Source organism: Glarea lozoyensis, assembly GCF_000409485.1.
Source record: "Glarea lozoyensis ATCC 20868 chromosome Unknown GLAREA14, whole genome shotgun sequence".
NCBI classification, from domain to species: domain Eukaryota; kingdom Fungi; phylum Ascomycota; class Leotiomycetes; order Helotiales; family Helotiaceae; genus Glarea; species Glarea lozoyensis.
Genome location: NW_007360988.1, coordinates 365,346 through 380,149, shown reverse-complemented (window position 1 = coordinate 380,149; position 14,804 = coordinate 365,346). Strand labels below are relative to the sequence as shown.

The 14,804-nt window shown below is 48.7% G+C and overlaps 5 protein-coding genes across 5 annotated transcripts; 2 read left to right on the top strand and 3 right to left on the bottom strand.

Annotated features, from left to right (window-relative positions):
* Nucleotides 1-184: 184 nt before the first annotated feature.
* GLAREA_06693 (Ribokinase-like protein) lies at nt 185-2,454 on the bottom strand (the record flags this gene model as incomplete). The annotated part of the gene is made up of 3 exons (XM_008080641.1): nt 185-975; nt 1,042-1,944; nt 2,376-2,454. The coding sequence occupies 3 exons, from the start codon at nt 2,452-2,454 to the stop codon at nt 185-187; spliced, it is 1,773 nt and encodes a 590-aa protein (XP_008078832.1).
* Nucleotides 2,455-3,002: 548 nt separating this feature from the next.
* Nucleotides 3,003-4,736, top strand: GLAREA_06692 (N-terminal of adenylylcyclase associated protein, CAP; the record flags this gene model as incomplete). Its single annotated transcript, XM_008080640.1, has 4 exons — nt 3,003-3,311; nt 3,356-3,672; nt 3,720-4,248; nt 4,296-4,736. 4 exons carry the CDS (start codon nt 3,003-3,005, stop codon nt 4,734-4,736), a joined length of 1,596 nt encoding a protein of 531 aa, XP_008078831.1.
* Nucleotides 4,737-5,869: 1,133 nt separating this feature from the next.
* On the bottom strand, nt 5,870-7,375 carry GLAREA_06691 (uncharacterized protein; the record flags this gene model as incomplete). Its single annotated transcript, XM_008080639.1, has 1 exon — nt 5,870-7,375. One exon carries the CDS (start codon nt 7,373-7,375, stop codon nt 5,870-5,872), a length of 1,506 nt encoding a protein of 501 aa, XP_008078830.1.
* Nucleotides 7,376-8,445: 1,070 nt separating this feature from the next.
* On the bottom strand, nt 8,446-10,582 carry GLAREA_06690 (uncharacterized protein; the record flags this gene model as incomplete). The annotated part of the gene is made up of 3 exons (XM_008080638.1): nt 8,446-9,443; nt 9,499-9,859; nt 9,908-10,582. 3 exons carry the CDS (start codon nt 10,580-10,582, stop codon nt 8,446-8,448), a joined length of 2,034 nt encoding a protein of 677 aa, XP_008078829.1.
* Nucleotides 10,583-13,066: 2,484 nt separating this feature from the next.
* On the top strand, nt 13,067-14,534 carry GLAREA_06689 (Winged helix DNA-binding protein; the record flags this gene model as incomplete). Its single annotated transcript, XM_008080637.1, has 3 exons — nt 13,067-13,365; nt 13,425-14,306; nt 14,357-14,534. The coding sequence occupies 3 exons, from the start codon at nt 13,067-13,069 to the stop codon at nt 14,532-14,534; spliced, it is 1,359 nt and encodes a 452-aa protein (XP_008078828.1).
* Between the last annotated feature and the right edge of the window lie 270 nt (nt 14,535-14,804).

Below are 14,804 nucleotides of genomic sequence, written 5' to 3'. Positions count from 1 at the left end.
GTATGGGTTATGAAATGATAATATTACTCTATCCCCGTTCTAAAAACGCCGAGCCCGTCTAAGGTGTGTCTCGTTAATCATGATGTTCATCGGCTCATTTCCCTTTTTCGAATACCCGTTAATCCTCCAATTTTCCTAGTTTCATCTATAAGTAGGATATACTCAAGTTGTATCCGTCATGATGCTAGGTCCCGCCTGTGACACCCTTCAATTCTGGGCGTCCCAGAAACTCGGTTAATCTTTCGAATACGCTGATGCCATTCCATTTCTCTTCCAGTTCTGCTACCGCGTCCGCTTTCATCTCCATTTCCTTTTCCCGCTCTACCTGTTCTCCCCTTTCGTTGTCATGTTCCTTTGTCTCCTCCATTTCGTCTTCCGTCTTCTCCCCTCCTCCGAGATCCCCCACCTCTTTCACCCCTGTCACCTCTCTTTCACCCACATCCCCTTCCCCCTCGTCCTCCCACTCTCCCGAATTCTCTTTCCCTTCTTTCTCAAGTCTTTCAACCTCTCCCTCCTGCCCACCCTGCGATAATACGGGCATCCCAACCTGCTCAATCGCAAAACTAGCCGCGACGCTTCCCCACGCCACAGCTTCCAGTATCGGCTTTCCGCGCGCAAGCGCGATGGAGAAGCCGCCTAGGAAGGTGTTTCCGCCGCCGGTGGGGTCGATGACTGTGTGCTCGTTTGGAGACGGAGTAGGGGGAGAGGGAATGGATGTTGGTGGTGGTGGTAAGGTTGAGGAAGGGGATGGTGGTGGGATCGGGGTAGGGACAGAGGCCGGGGATGGGATTGGTGGTAGTGGGAGAGATACTGGGGGAGAGGAAGAGGATGTTGGGGGTGGGGGATGTGATGGTAATGTGGTGGAAGGAGGAGTAGATGATGAAGGAACAGGAAAATAAGCAGGAATCCACCTCTCAATCCCGGGATCAATCGTAACTTCTTCGCGCTCTAGGAATCCGTCCCTATTTATCATTCCTATCACATACAATCAGCCAACACTCTAGCACTGATCACTCACAAACATCAAAAGAAAATAAATACCACTAAACAGCGCCATCATATCAACCTCCGGCGTCAAACCCCCTCTCGCATGATTCGCCGGCCTCTTCCGTTTCACCACCGACGGTCTTCGAGACCGTCCCCCATTTTTCGCTACATAACAGCCTTTGGCACCGCAGCGGATGACGAGGGTGTAGGATTGGAGGGGCATGCTGCCGAGGAGTTGTTCGCAGGCGCGTTCGACGGCGGGGGTGGAGATGGTGTTTGTCACGGGGTCGAGACCGAGGTCGGGGTCGCCCATGAGCGTGGCGAGTTCGTGGTGGTTGGGGGAGCAGATGTCGACTAGATGCAGGTTAGAGGACGGACTGGTAGGTGGAGGGGGAGAGGAAGAGAGGAAGTGAGGAGAGGAGGGCCTGAGTGATTGAAAGGAGGGGGAAGTACCGTAGGGCAAAGCGTTAGTGGTGTTGAGGAGTTCAGATGGGATACAGAGATCTGGAACTGGTTCCCAGATGAAGATTGGTTTTGAAGCGTATGGATTTATCCGTTTTCGTTTGCGCAGGATGGATGTGGTTAAAGCTATACATCTCGCAGGTGAACATATAAGATGAAACGATTTTGAGAATAATAAAGTGTCAGTTAAGGAGTTCTCATCCAGTCGCAGTTTCGGGGTAGTATATTTGAAGGCTCGGTTTTGGTTCTCATCGTAGCCATTCCACCCACGGGTTGTGAGGCGGGAATGATCGGTACGGATAAGGCAAGAGGTTTGCCATGTCGAGATTTGAGAGCGGATTGATGGGGGGAAGTCGGAGCCTTCGTCGACGATCCAGGATACGGTGTGGGAGGAGGGTGGTGGTGAGAAGAGACGGGCTCCGAGTGCTGAGTAGGCTCCTGCTCCTCCTAGGATGTCGTATACTGAGGGTTTTGGTGGGAGGTAGTGGATTTCATCTAGATGTTGTTAGAATGGGAGTGCAGTGATGAAAGGAAATGGCAAAGAATGAAAGGACGCTTTTAAATAAATAGGAATATATAAGAGATAGTAGATGCATTCTTGAATTCTTGTGTTCTGACTTAAAATTCGAAGGAAGTACTGTAGAGGCCTAACACATATGTCCTACATAGAGCTTGTACTCACCCACTTCCGAAATGCTGACCACCAACTTGGCGGTCAATTTGGCAGCGTCAGCTTGAACAGAACTAAATGTAATAAGACTGTTATTTCGAACGAATTGAAGGTAGAAACGGAGAGAGGAAGATATATATCAGAATCCAAGAGGTAGCGCATTCAAGTGTCTCCATTCGCTAGGTTAATGAGACCAGTGCAGCCTAGACGCAAATAAAAAGGAAGAAGCCAAATGAACTATGAGCTTGATCCTTACCAATAATGAACATCCCCAAAGTGCAAAAGTCGATTTCTTGAGATGGAGATATTCCATCTTCTTCCTTGGCGACATTCATATTTCCTGTCACTCAACATGGAGTTGTCTAGGAAGGTGAAGGTATGATTGTCTGCACGTTAGATTCTATCACCCCCTGCAGATGTGTTCGTGGAATAGTTTTGTCTGCCTGAGGATGCTTTGATCGACGCTCAGGCTGCCATCGGACGAACTCCGGAGACACTGCGTATTGCATCCCTTTATGGCAGCTCCAGCACGGTCTCATCCTACTGCCTGCTTCAATTCAGCTCGAGCTTCGTTGAGCTATTTTATATCCTTCTTCAATCGTTGCATTTCTGCGGTTTCAATCATTTCCTTTTAACCTCCAAACTCCCCTTTTGCTCCCGCCAGACACCGCGCGTACGCTAAACGCATCGTTGATCTTGCCTCAAACCATCCGTCATCTGCGGAGTGCATAGGGAGCTGTCTGGCCCTGCAGCAACGCCAAACGCAAAATGGCCACGAATAACATGCACAACCTGACCACACTCATCAAACGGTACCGTGACATTTTTATCTTTCCTCATTTTCCCTATACACCTTTCGCCAGCTTCCGCCCGACTTTTGATTATGGAGGAGAAAGTCCTTCCTGTGGTTCCGCGCAATGAACTAACAAAGATCATTCAAAGACTAGAGGCAGCAACTTCGAGATTGGAGGATATTGCGTCTTCTACTATTCCGCCAGCGAGTTTGAATGGCGCCCCTGCTACTCCAGCACCAACAGGTCCTCTGCCAGCTCCACCAGTCCCAGCACAACCTCCAAAACCAGTACAAGAACCATTGCCGGAAGCTGTAGAGGAGTTTGATGCGTACCTTGCGGGGACCGTCAAGACATATGTGGCTCTGAGTAATGCGTTGGGAGGGCCTGTGGCCAAACAGGTAGGACCATCAGCAAGAGCAGCGGATTAGACTGACCATGGCAGGCTACCAGCGTACACAATGCCTTGATCGGGCAACGCAGATTCCTCCTCATAGCCTCCAAGGCCAAGAAACCTTCGGACATGAGCAGCAAGGAGTTCGCGGAACTCTTGAAGCCTATGCAGGATGGTATTGTCAGCGCCAACGATATCCGAGATTCGAATCGTGGAAACTCTTCTTTCAATCAATTGAGTACAGTCTCGGAGAGTATCAGCTTCTTGGCCTGGGTGACTTTGGACACGAAGCCTCATAAGCATGTGGAAGAATCCCTGGGTTCTGGGCAATACTGGGGTAATCGTGTGCTGAAAGAGTTCAAAGAAAGGTGAGTTGGTCATAATCGAGGGGTTCGATAAATGCTAAGTCTGGAAGCGACCCAAAACAGATCGAATGGATACAATCGTACTATGCGGTGCTAAAGGAGATGATTGAGTACATCAAGTCAACATACCCCCAAGGCGTTCCATGGAATCCCAAGGGCGTCTCACTCGCCGAAGCTTTAAAGTCTGGCGCACCTGCCCCAAAACCTGCTGGAGGTGCTCCTCCTCCCCCTCCACCCCCTCCTCCAGGACCACCTCCACCTCCCGCACCCCCAGCGATTCCAAAGGCCGCCGCATCACCTGCTGCGGGTGGTCTCGATGCCGTATTTAACGAATTGAATAAAGGAGAGGCTGTCACCAAGGGACTGCGAAAGGTCAACCCAGATCAGATGACACATAAAAATCCTGCTTTACGGCGGGAGGCTGCGGTACCTACTCGTAGTGCTAGTCAGAGCAGTGTAACATCAGATTTGAGAGCAAAGTCACCTGCTCCTAGTAAGCGACCTAAGCCAGAGAGTATGAGAACGGAGAAGAAGAAGAAGCCACCAGTAAAGAAGCTTGATGGGAATAAATGGATAATTGTGAGTACCCACTTCTATCATTCAGATCCATGCTGACTATTTTCTAGGAACACTACGACAACGAACAAGGCATCATCGAAGTCGAAGCCTCCATCTCCCACTCTATCCTCATCTCCCAATGCAACAAATCCACCGTCGTAATCAAAGGCAAAGCAAACGCCATCTCAATCGACAACTGCAAACGTCTCAATCTCATAATCGGCTCCCTCGTTTCCTCCGTCGACGTCGTCAAAGCCTCTAATTTTGCCCTTCAAGTGGACGGGTTCCTGCCTACCATCCTCATGGATCAGGTCGATGGCGCGCAGGTCTATCTTACCAAGGAAAGCATGAGCACAGAGGTCTTCACTAGCAAATGCTCTAGTGTCAATTTGAATATCCCGAGTAAAGACGAGGATGATGATAGTGAGGAGTTGGCGTTGCCGGAGCAGTTGAGGACGTACATTAAGGATGGGAAGGTTGTTACGGAGATTGTGGAACATGCTGGATAGACTATGGAGCTGGAAAGAGGAGGTGAGGGTTCGGGGGAAGGTGGGCGGAGAAACGGGGGATGTGTAGGCTGGTGATTTGTATGTATATGGAATACCGTTCTAGAACGTCGAGCATAGATTGGCGATGGCGTAAGCTGTGTACCTCTTTTTACCTATGAAATTGGAGATTTGAAGTATCTGATATGAATTTGTATGTGCGCCACTGATACTCCGAGTTTACACATCTCTACGGGGTTCTTCCGTCCTTGACGTCCTATACATATCTCAGCTGGGGGGTATAATAGCAGTTTCCTAAACAGTATCTGGTTACTCCGTGACGTATATTTTTTGATCTCTTCTTGCAGGTTTTTCTTCTTTTTTTGAGAGAGAGGGCGAGCATGGTTATTTGCAATTGCAACATAGTCAAAGAGGCGTAACTAATAAATTCCCTTCTCGCGATACCGACTATTTGTCTAGCGTAGTCTTGATACTGCTGCCGTATAGTTAGATTAGGGGTGAGATGTGGTGTAGATAGTCGTGGAGGATGTGTAGTGGAGATGGATGCGGGTAGTCCGTCGTAGATTTCACATAAAGACGGGGAGTTTTTTTATCTTTTTCTTTTTTTTCGGGGAGAGGAGAGGTGGGATATGTCACATCTGTAGTGGGAATTCATAGTTTCTGGTTCTCCTAATCAGCTGAGCTATCATGCGGTAGTGTTGAAACTCCATCTCGGTATCCTGCGCCGAAGTATACACGCTTGCGTATCTAGCGGGATATTAAATTATGGGATTAACTTCCTTTATAGCCTGCTGTGAGGTCGGTAGAAAAGTCATAGAGTAAGCTCTTTCGGGCTGTCATTCTTGTCAATTTCTTGATGGGGCAGTGGATTTTGATTCGTATGTCATGACAATGGCAGCTATAAGACGATACTACACACACAACATGAAAATGACATTTATCCGATCCCAAAAAATCCCGACTCCAGGTATTTCCCAACCTAGCCCAAACCATAAATGCCCGCGAGAAATGCCTAATGAGCCCGGATTCGATATTTAATAAAATTCATAAATTCATCAATCCTCTTCTTCCCTCCCTCTTCCCTTCCCTCATCTCTCTATTCCTCGTTCTCACTGCCTTTCCCCTCCCCCCTCTCCTTAAAAAAACACACTCCTCTTCTTCTGCACCTTCTTCCCCCCACCTAACCCAAAAAACCCACTCGAACTAGCCGTTCCCTGCCCCGGCGCCTGAAGATACGGCGTCTGCTGCTGATCCGTCCTGCCCAACCACGTCCCCAGCGACGCATGTGGTTGCTGTTGCGTAGGTCTACTCACCGAACTCGAACTCATCGGTCTCTGCGGTCCCTGTTGGGGAGGAGGCTGTTGATGAAACTGCCCATTCGGCTGCTGCGCATACTGTCCATTCGGTAGTTGCGCCTGCGGTCTCACAGGTAAACTAGGCTGGAACTGTACCCTCGGCGGCGGCATAGCAGGAACGCCATACTGCTTCCTCAATCTCTCCGTTTCCTTCGCAACCTCCGCTTCTCGTCTCAGTCGTTCCTTTTCTTCCGCCTCCAGCATCTTCTTGATCCGTTTCTGCTCCGCGCGTTCCTGACGTTCTCGTTCTTTTTCTTCTGCTTCGACCATGGCTTTTAGACGGGCCGTTTCGGCGTCGATTTCCCATTGTGTGCGAGGATTTACAGCGGGCGGGGCTTGTTGCTGTTTTTGTTGTGGTTGGGGTTGGCGGTATGGTTGCGGAGGTGGGATTTGTGATTGTGGGATATTTTGAACGGGGCTTTGAGAGAGGGCACCTGTCATGATTGCGCCTGAGCCGCTGGATTTACGACCACCGATGACTGGGCCGCTGTTTTTGCGCTTTTGCGTCGTTGAGGGCGGGGAGCTTATGTTGAACATTTCGCGGCTGGGGTTGAAGAAGACATCTTTGATTACTGCGGAGCTTAACATCAGTACGACCTCTAGTCCCTTGAAATCTTCTACGTCGACTCGGTGCATGTTGGGTTCGTATAGGGTCAATGAGTTTTGATCCTTGCCGGTCTTGTACATGGCGATTATGATATCTGGCTCTTTGTTCTTTTTCCCTTCTGGCATTACTTTCCCAGATAGATAACATGAAATATCCTTGGATAGTTTCCCATCTCTCTTCCATTTGAACCCAATCTTCGGCGTAATATCCGAAGCAGCAGGATCATCCTGCGTACGATCCAGCGTCGACCCAGAAGGTCTCCGAAAGGTATTCTGTGGCATTTCAAACTCCCAATACGAGCTACTATTCCATTTCCCTTCTATCTGCCGCACAGTGACCTGTTGATCCGGATTATAAAGTTGAATAGTAAACTTATTCGGCACAATAGGTACAGGAGGAGGTGGAATGCCATTCTGCGCTCGAATCTCCGCCTGCGATAATGTAGGTTGCGTCCATTCTGGCTGCACCAATACCTCCGCATATAACACGTCCGGACTATATGAATCGTAGAGCGCTACCGCATAGCAGTTCTTCGAGGCGGGAGTCGAGGGGTCCGGTCGGCGCAGAGAATACTCTGGATTGAGCTCTGAGGCATTTTGAGTAAGGTATATGGTACTTGATAGTGGATTATCTGAAGTCGCAGCTTTGATGTAGAAGGTTGGTAAGTTCTCGTCCAACATGTTCGGTTTTGCACTTTACTATTAACTTCCGCCAGTCGTTCGTGGTATACAAGGCGGGGTACAAGCGACTCGGTCTTGTCTATATGGGCAGCGTATCGTGATTCTCGTGGAAAGGACTGTATATTCGCCGGATCATGATAGTCATATGAACAACCGCTTCGTGAATGCGCTTCGAGGCAAGTACTCTATGTAGTAACTCGAGGCTGACGAGTCAACAAGCTGGAAGTGAGGCTGAGTAACGACTGCCAAGCCCGAGTGAAGTTTGTCTTTCAGAAACTGTTTGCGCGTCGAAGGTTGGTTGCCGGAACAAGCTTCGAAAGGTCTGGTGATTGGTTCAGCTGTTCTATTTTGAGCAAGGCTGACCTCTTCGCCGGCGAACGTCACTTTAGTCACGTGCGGCAGCTGTCATTCTCCACTTCCCGTTTTGTGGTACGTAGTCGATGAAAGCTACAAATTTGACTTTAGAGTTATGTTTGAGTGTTATTTTCATGAGTAAAAAGTATTGATTAAATATCTTCTTTGTCTATTGAGCCTCGCATAGTAGAAGATCAAAGACATGTCCATGTATCAAAGGTTACATCATCGTTGAAAAAATCATTAGTTTAAGACCGACGAGAAAAGAGGACAAGACGCTCAAGTTCAGAAGAAGAAATACACAGGTGTATACATTGTTGACACTCAGAAATGATTCTTGACAGCGCATCTTAGACATACATCTTAAGACATAAATTTACTACTAGACTACATCTCTCTTCCTATCTAATGTTCACACCCATCCCCTCCGACCCCATTCTTCCACGAATTCTGAATTAAAGTATACTAAGATAAATAACTTTTCTGCTTGCTTGCTCGCTTGCTCATTAGCATGTTCTCTCTTCTCGTATATATGTCGTACTCCGACCACCCAAAAACCGCTATGCAACTCCGAATCCCCGCCCGACGAAAGCCTTCTCCCACACGATACAAAAAAAGGGCACCTGTCCCATGAGAAATGTCAAATCCATATATACAGGTGAACCGTAAAATCATCATCTACAACAAAAGAAATGGAAAGAAGGTGGTGAGGTGGTCTAGTTTATCCCGGTCTTGCGGTTGAGGATCTCACTGGGTACACGTGACCCTCGTGAGATCTGAACTTCGTCGCCCGGGTGGAATTTGAAAACCGGATCTTCACTAATGTTCCGTTGATGAACTGGTTGAACGGGCGGGGTATAGTACTGGGCTGTTTGCAGCTGCAGTGGTATTGCAGGGACGCTTGGGATGTTTTGCTCGGGTACTGGAACGCGCGTCGCTTGCTGCGCAACCCAGGAATTGACAGTCCTGAATCGCGGGGCAGAATCCTCTGAAGTTGTGGTGTATATCGTATCTCGGTCACCTCGCCTCTGTGCGGGAACTTGCATCCAGGAAAAGGCTCCCGGAGGACGACTTGGACGATACCCTTGCATCATGACATTTGGGTTGTTAGGATCTGGAAGGACAAGCCCATCTCCGAATCCGGATGATAGAGATGACATGTAGCTCATGTGATTTGGCTGAGGCTGGTTACTGTACTGTGGATTTGGAGGTTCCCGAGTTGCATACGTGGCCTGCGTAGGTATGGTGTTGTTGGCTTCAGGAACCTGTCTGGATAACATTGTGTTCCGCCGACCTGTGTTGTTGTATGAAGCTTGAAGGTCCGCTATTGGACTATCATGGGGAGAGTATGCACCAAATGGTGAGACATTTCTTGCCAGGGGAAAGCTAGAATTAGGTGATTCTGTTCGGTTCAGGGTTGCTGTCGTGTTAGGAATTGCCAGAGGTGGAAGCATGGCCGGTGATATGCTAGGTGCAAAGTTGTCATCTGCCACTTTCCTGTCAAGATCCCTTTTCTCATCTTCGGGAAATCCGTAGGGAGTTTCGCCGTTGTATTGTGGTGGATCTTCTGAAGGTGCATTACTGTTTCTCCGCCAGCCGTACATTCCACGAGGGCCTCCTTTGCGAACCTTACGGTTCCTAGTCTTTTTTAATACATCAATGCCTTTCATCCGCATCAGTAGAAAAATGCCCGCTAGAACAATGATAAAAGCCCCTAGTCGCTAGTCAGTTTGAAGTCCCATAGTGAAGATACAAGTATAAGAATTTACCAATAGCTCCAATGGCAACAAGAAACCGCTCTGCCGTGGGCGATAATCCTGTATTTGGTCTGTTGTTCCCTGGTCTTCTGTTGCTTGGGAATCCTGAAGGAAAAGGGCCAGGAAATCCTGTAAATCTAGGGTTTCTTGTTGACGTTGTCTGAACAACACTAAGAGGTGTCACCATCAGAGTCTCTGTCATCGTCATAGTAGGCATAGAATCTTGAACAGGAAGCCTGGTAGCCAAACTGCTTGTTGGGTCGTCTAGACCTTTACGAGCTTGTGTCGCTGTGTCTGATGGCACTCCAGGAATTTCGGACGTCGACGAGGCGGTCATTGTTGTTGTAAGTACCGACATCGAGGGTAGTGGAGTCTAAATCACAATTAGCAAGGGCTTTCGCGTATATCATGAGTATCTTACAGCAGTCTCGGACGCTGAAGTGGACAAGGATGAGGGAATGGCGCTTTCTGAGGATGTGGAACTGGGCTCAATAGCGGACGAGGTGAGCGAAGAAGTCGGCGTAACTACTGGAGGGGCTGGCGTTGGTAGCGATAACTGCTCTTGTGAGGACGACGGTTCGACGATGGCAGGTGTAGTACTTGTGACAGGCACAACGACCGGAACGCTGCTTACAGCAGGGACAGCTGGGGTATCAACAGGGACGACTGGCACAGGTGATTCCAGAGTTGGTACCACTGGAGCAGGACTAGTCGGAACAGCTTCCGCTGGAGGAGGTCCCGATGGTTGGTCTTTAGGCTTTTCTTCCTCCGTATCGTTGTCTTCCTCGTCGTCGTCGTCGCCACCTCCACCCTTCTGAGATTTCTGGGATCTTCCTGGTCCATCACCATCTTTGCTGTCGCCGCCATTTCCGTCTCCCCCTCCACGCCCACCACCACTTTTCCCATTCCCATCACCATTCCCATCTCCACGACCAAAGCCACCGAAACCACCGCCTCTTCCCCGTCCTCCGTTATCACTCCCATTATCGTTATTCTCCCGTTCCCGTCGCCGAAGCGGAACTCTAACTGCGACACCCTTCCTCCGCCTTGAGCTCCCCGCCATTGATGATTGGTGTTCTCTTTCCAACGGTGCCATTGTCGCAAGCATCCTCCGCTAAACACAGGCGGCACCAGCCCTTGGAGCCGCCAGTATTGCAATCAATTGAGCGAAGTGCGAGACCTCCGGTAGCTGAAATAAATGACGAAGGTTAACAGATCCAAAGCACTGTACACAATAAAACCATCACCAAAATGAACAGACTTCACGAACCAGTCGCGGTAAGAAGAGAAGAATGTAGTGCAAAAAAAAAGAGTGTAGGAGACAAAAAGAGTGTAAGCGGGGGAAAAGAGAGAAAGAGCGCGAGACAGAAGAGAGAGTAAGGATAGATGATCGGCGCGGGTCCCGATGGGAATCAAGTGGAGACTTGTTCGATCAACTTGGATCACACCCTTGACAAGACTTTGTTCTCCAGCATTCAAGCCTTGACAGGCATGGCACGGCGAACGAGACCGACAAGAAGTAGTTAGCGTTCTTCGACAGCATGAATTCTTTCTCGATTCGTCAAGGTTTCGATGGAGCCAAAGTGACAAAACTCAGAAGACCACTGTGGACGGCCACGCAAAGCCCAGACGTGGATGGCCAAATCTTACCCTTCATGCTTGATCCGCAGGCCACGAGGCTCGTAGGGCGTTGAGATCGGGACTTTGATATGAAATACGCAGGGTCCAGCTGCCCAGTTTTTCTGGTGTTGCAGAGTGCCAGAGGTTCATTTCTCGGTATGAGATACGAGGCTCTGGCTTTCTGGCAGATTGTACTGTGCGGCCTGAACAAGAGCTGGAGTGTGATGGGTGAGACAACGAGTATGACGGCTGAAGCCTCGACAGGCACTGGCAGAGCCTCAACAACAAAGAGCACAGGGGATCCAGAGGTTGTCTCTGTCGAATCTTCTAACTCGATATGGCCAGAACAGGACCCAAAGAGGCGTGGTTTCCCCACACACGGCAGCCGGATCGACGAATACGTGAACAGACTCCATGAAGAAACTCGTCCCCGCTTGGCTCTGACAGCTTAGGAGGGATCGCCCAGCGAGAGTGAAAGGCATGATCAAGCGCTGAAAGTGGACGGGGGGATTTGGGTGTGGAATCGGTGTGGCAGAGAAATATAAGTGAGGAAAGGCGTGGTGTTGTCGCTTGTTGTGTTTGAGGCTGGTTTCACCGTGCGGGTAGCGGTCCGTGGATTGCGGAGCCTTCAAAACCCGTGGCTCGGGCGGGTTGCGATCAATTGATTGGATGAAACTGACCGCAAGCCACTTCTGCAGAATCTCGCTTGACGAAGCTGCGAGGTTATGAAGACGACATCCCCTGATTGTTCTTGGAACGAATCTCAAGCTCGATGTCAACAACATCTCAAAACACAGGCGAGAAGCGTATGCGAAGTACGAAGTATGACTTATCCATTGTCTTCGCGTCAGGTACCACAATCTCGTTTGTTGTTATTTCTCAAACAGCGATGATATTGATACTAGGTCGTACAACCTCGTTTGAGGGTAATTAAAGGTTCCTCTACAACAATAGGGAGGCATATCTAATGCTGTGTTTTCGGTTGTCAGACTTAGATGAATAGTGCAAGATCATCAATTTCTCTGATCCTACTGGGTTCAGTCTACTGCTGCTGATGTATAGGGTGAATCTAGACTTGGAGGCCACCATGAATTCATTTGATGAAGGAGACGCGAGGGACTGTCCCGATCTCAGCTCTTCACGGCTAAATCCAAAGACTATTCCCAAGATCAGTGGATTTTTGCTATGTATGATGGTTGGGTGGCACACCAGGAGAGCTGATAATGCTGACGTTTTGTATCATCTACTTCATTACCACTTACGAGTAGTTGCATGTTCAAACCGTACTTACTCGATTAGTGAAGAAAGCTTTACTTGATAAGGAATAGTGCTTAGAGCTGGTTCGACAGGAAGGATTGTATTACAACAGCAATCTAGATGGTTGTAATTTGGACAATTAGTAGTGAACCACCCAATATATACGGTTCGTATGAAAGACTGAATTGAGTAGACTCATTAAGCAGTACCTGGGTAATATTTACAACACTGGGGAAAAAGTACATCCTCCATCACGTGATATATTGCTCGGTCGCGTGCAGAGTAGTGGGGTTCTGCTGAGCTAGGACCAAACAAGCCTAGACACTTCACCTCAGGCAGAAGCTAGTCGCAAAAATTATTGCGCCGAAAAGCTCAAAGTCGAGCTCTGCCAAATCTTCCGGCAAGCTTGTCAAAAGCTTTTACGAAATATTGCGCCGTCCTCAATTGGATATTTGTTTAATAAATTCATCAATCACAAATATTCCGCAACGAACTGTCACGCTCTCAAAGCTTCCAATCTTCAATCATCCTTGCAAAAGCTTGCCGCGTAGCTTTCAACCCCGCCATCTTCACCGAGTCACCAACCCGCCTCGACAAACCGACGAGTCACACCGTCAATTGTCGCGCGACTATATCTCGCCTACCTCACCCTCACATCGAGCATTAGTCTACTTCTTCCACGCAATTGTTAATTCAATTCACCATGTCCAGTATTCCAGTCGAGGCAGGCGCTGTGCCTGATCCAGCTGCAACCTCTGTCGCAAATGACACTCCCCTCGAGACAGCAGAGACAAGCGCTCCTACTGTCGCCGAAGTAGAAATGGCTGATCCTGAGACAGCTGAGGCCAATGGCGAGACCAAAGAGGCGGAAAAAACTGAAGCTGTCAAGGCTGAGGAGGGTGATGCCGAGAAAAAGAACGGTGAAGCCAATAAGCCTCGTACAAATTACAACGACCGTCGGAATGGCAACAATCGAAACTTTCAAGGAAACAATTATCAAAAGTACGAGAATCTCAAAAAGTTTGATCCATCAAAAATGGAGAAAACTAGTGACCATGAAGAGATTCGCACCCAGGCAAGTCGTATCCATTTCCGTTCTCAATAGCTACTAGATTCATCACCCCTAACTTTCATATACAGATCGAATTTTATTTCGGTGATGCCAATCTTCCTGGGGATAAGTTCTTGTACGATCTCGTTGGGACGGAGAACAACCCAGTCCCAATTAAAACAATCACGAATTTCGGACGCATGAGACGATTCGAGCCATATGAAGAGATAGTTGCGGCGCTCAAGGAAGAATCACCACTCGTGAAATACGTAGAAGTTGACGGTGTAGACATGGTCCAACGTGTACAACCGTTTGACCCAGCGAGCCGAACCCCATCCAAGGTGATCGCGAAGACCATGTATGTGAAGGGGTTTGGAGAAGAACAAGCTCTGACGCAAAAACACATCGAGATTTTCTTCAACAAACTTTTCCCACCAAAGGCGATAGAGACTCGTCTTCGCCGTGGCCCACATCGCGAATTCAAGGGATCCGTTTTTGTCGAAGTCCAAAGTGAAGAAGTCTTGGATGAATTTCTTGCACGGGATCCAAAGCCTACATTTGAGGGGAAAGAGCTGACCTTCATGAAAAAGCTTGATTACATGGAGAAAAAGAATGAAGATATCAGAGAAGGCAGAGTTATACCTCAAAAGACTAGGTATGAAGGAGGAGGTCGTGGTAGAGGCAACGGCCGGGACAACGATCGTGACCCAAATGACTGGAAAAAGAGACGCGAGAATGATCAGGCATCTGGTCACAAGAATGACAAGGGAGGTCGTAACGCGCGTGGCCGAGGCCGTGGCCGTGGTCGGGGTCGCGGTGGTGGTGGGCGAGGAGGCAATCGTGACAATCGAGATCGCAATGACGATCGTAATCGTGAACATAATGGTGACAAGTATGATTCTTGATTCCCTATGATTTGGGAACATGCTAACATCCAACTAGTGACAACGCTAAGAGTGAAGTCAAGAATGAAGTCCAGAGTGAAAGTGCCGACATTAAAGTCGACCAAACATCTTCAAACGGCAACAAACGTACTCGCGAGGAAGACAACGGACCTTCTGAAGCCCCAGCGCCAAAGAAAGTTGACGTCAAGGCTGAAGTCGCCTCAGAAGCATCATGATACCCAAAACTTCCAATTTTTCATTTCTGGTTCGTCTTCACGACTTGAACGAATGCATCATCACGGTTGTATCAGTGGCGTTTGAGGGAAAATTATCGTTGGTTTTGCAATCTCCTGTCATATCTGAAGGGAAATTCTTGGTTTGCTTATGTGTCTACCTCGAGTAATATGAGGGTTGGGCAAATTTTGGTGGGCTTGTTGGTGGTCACGTCTTGTACTTATGCTATTGGCCTTGCTGGGCAGTTGTTTATCGCTTGCGTGGCGTTGTCG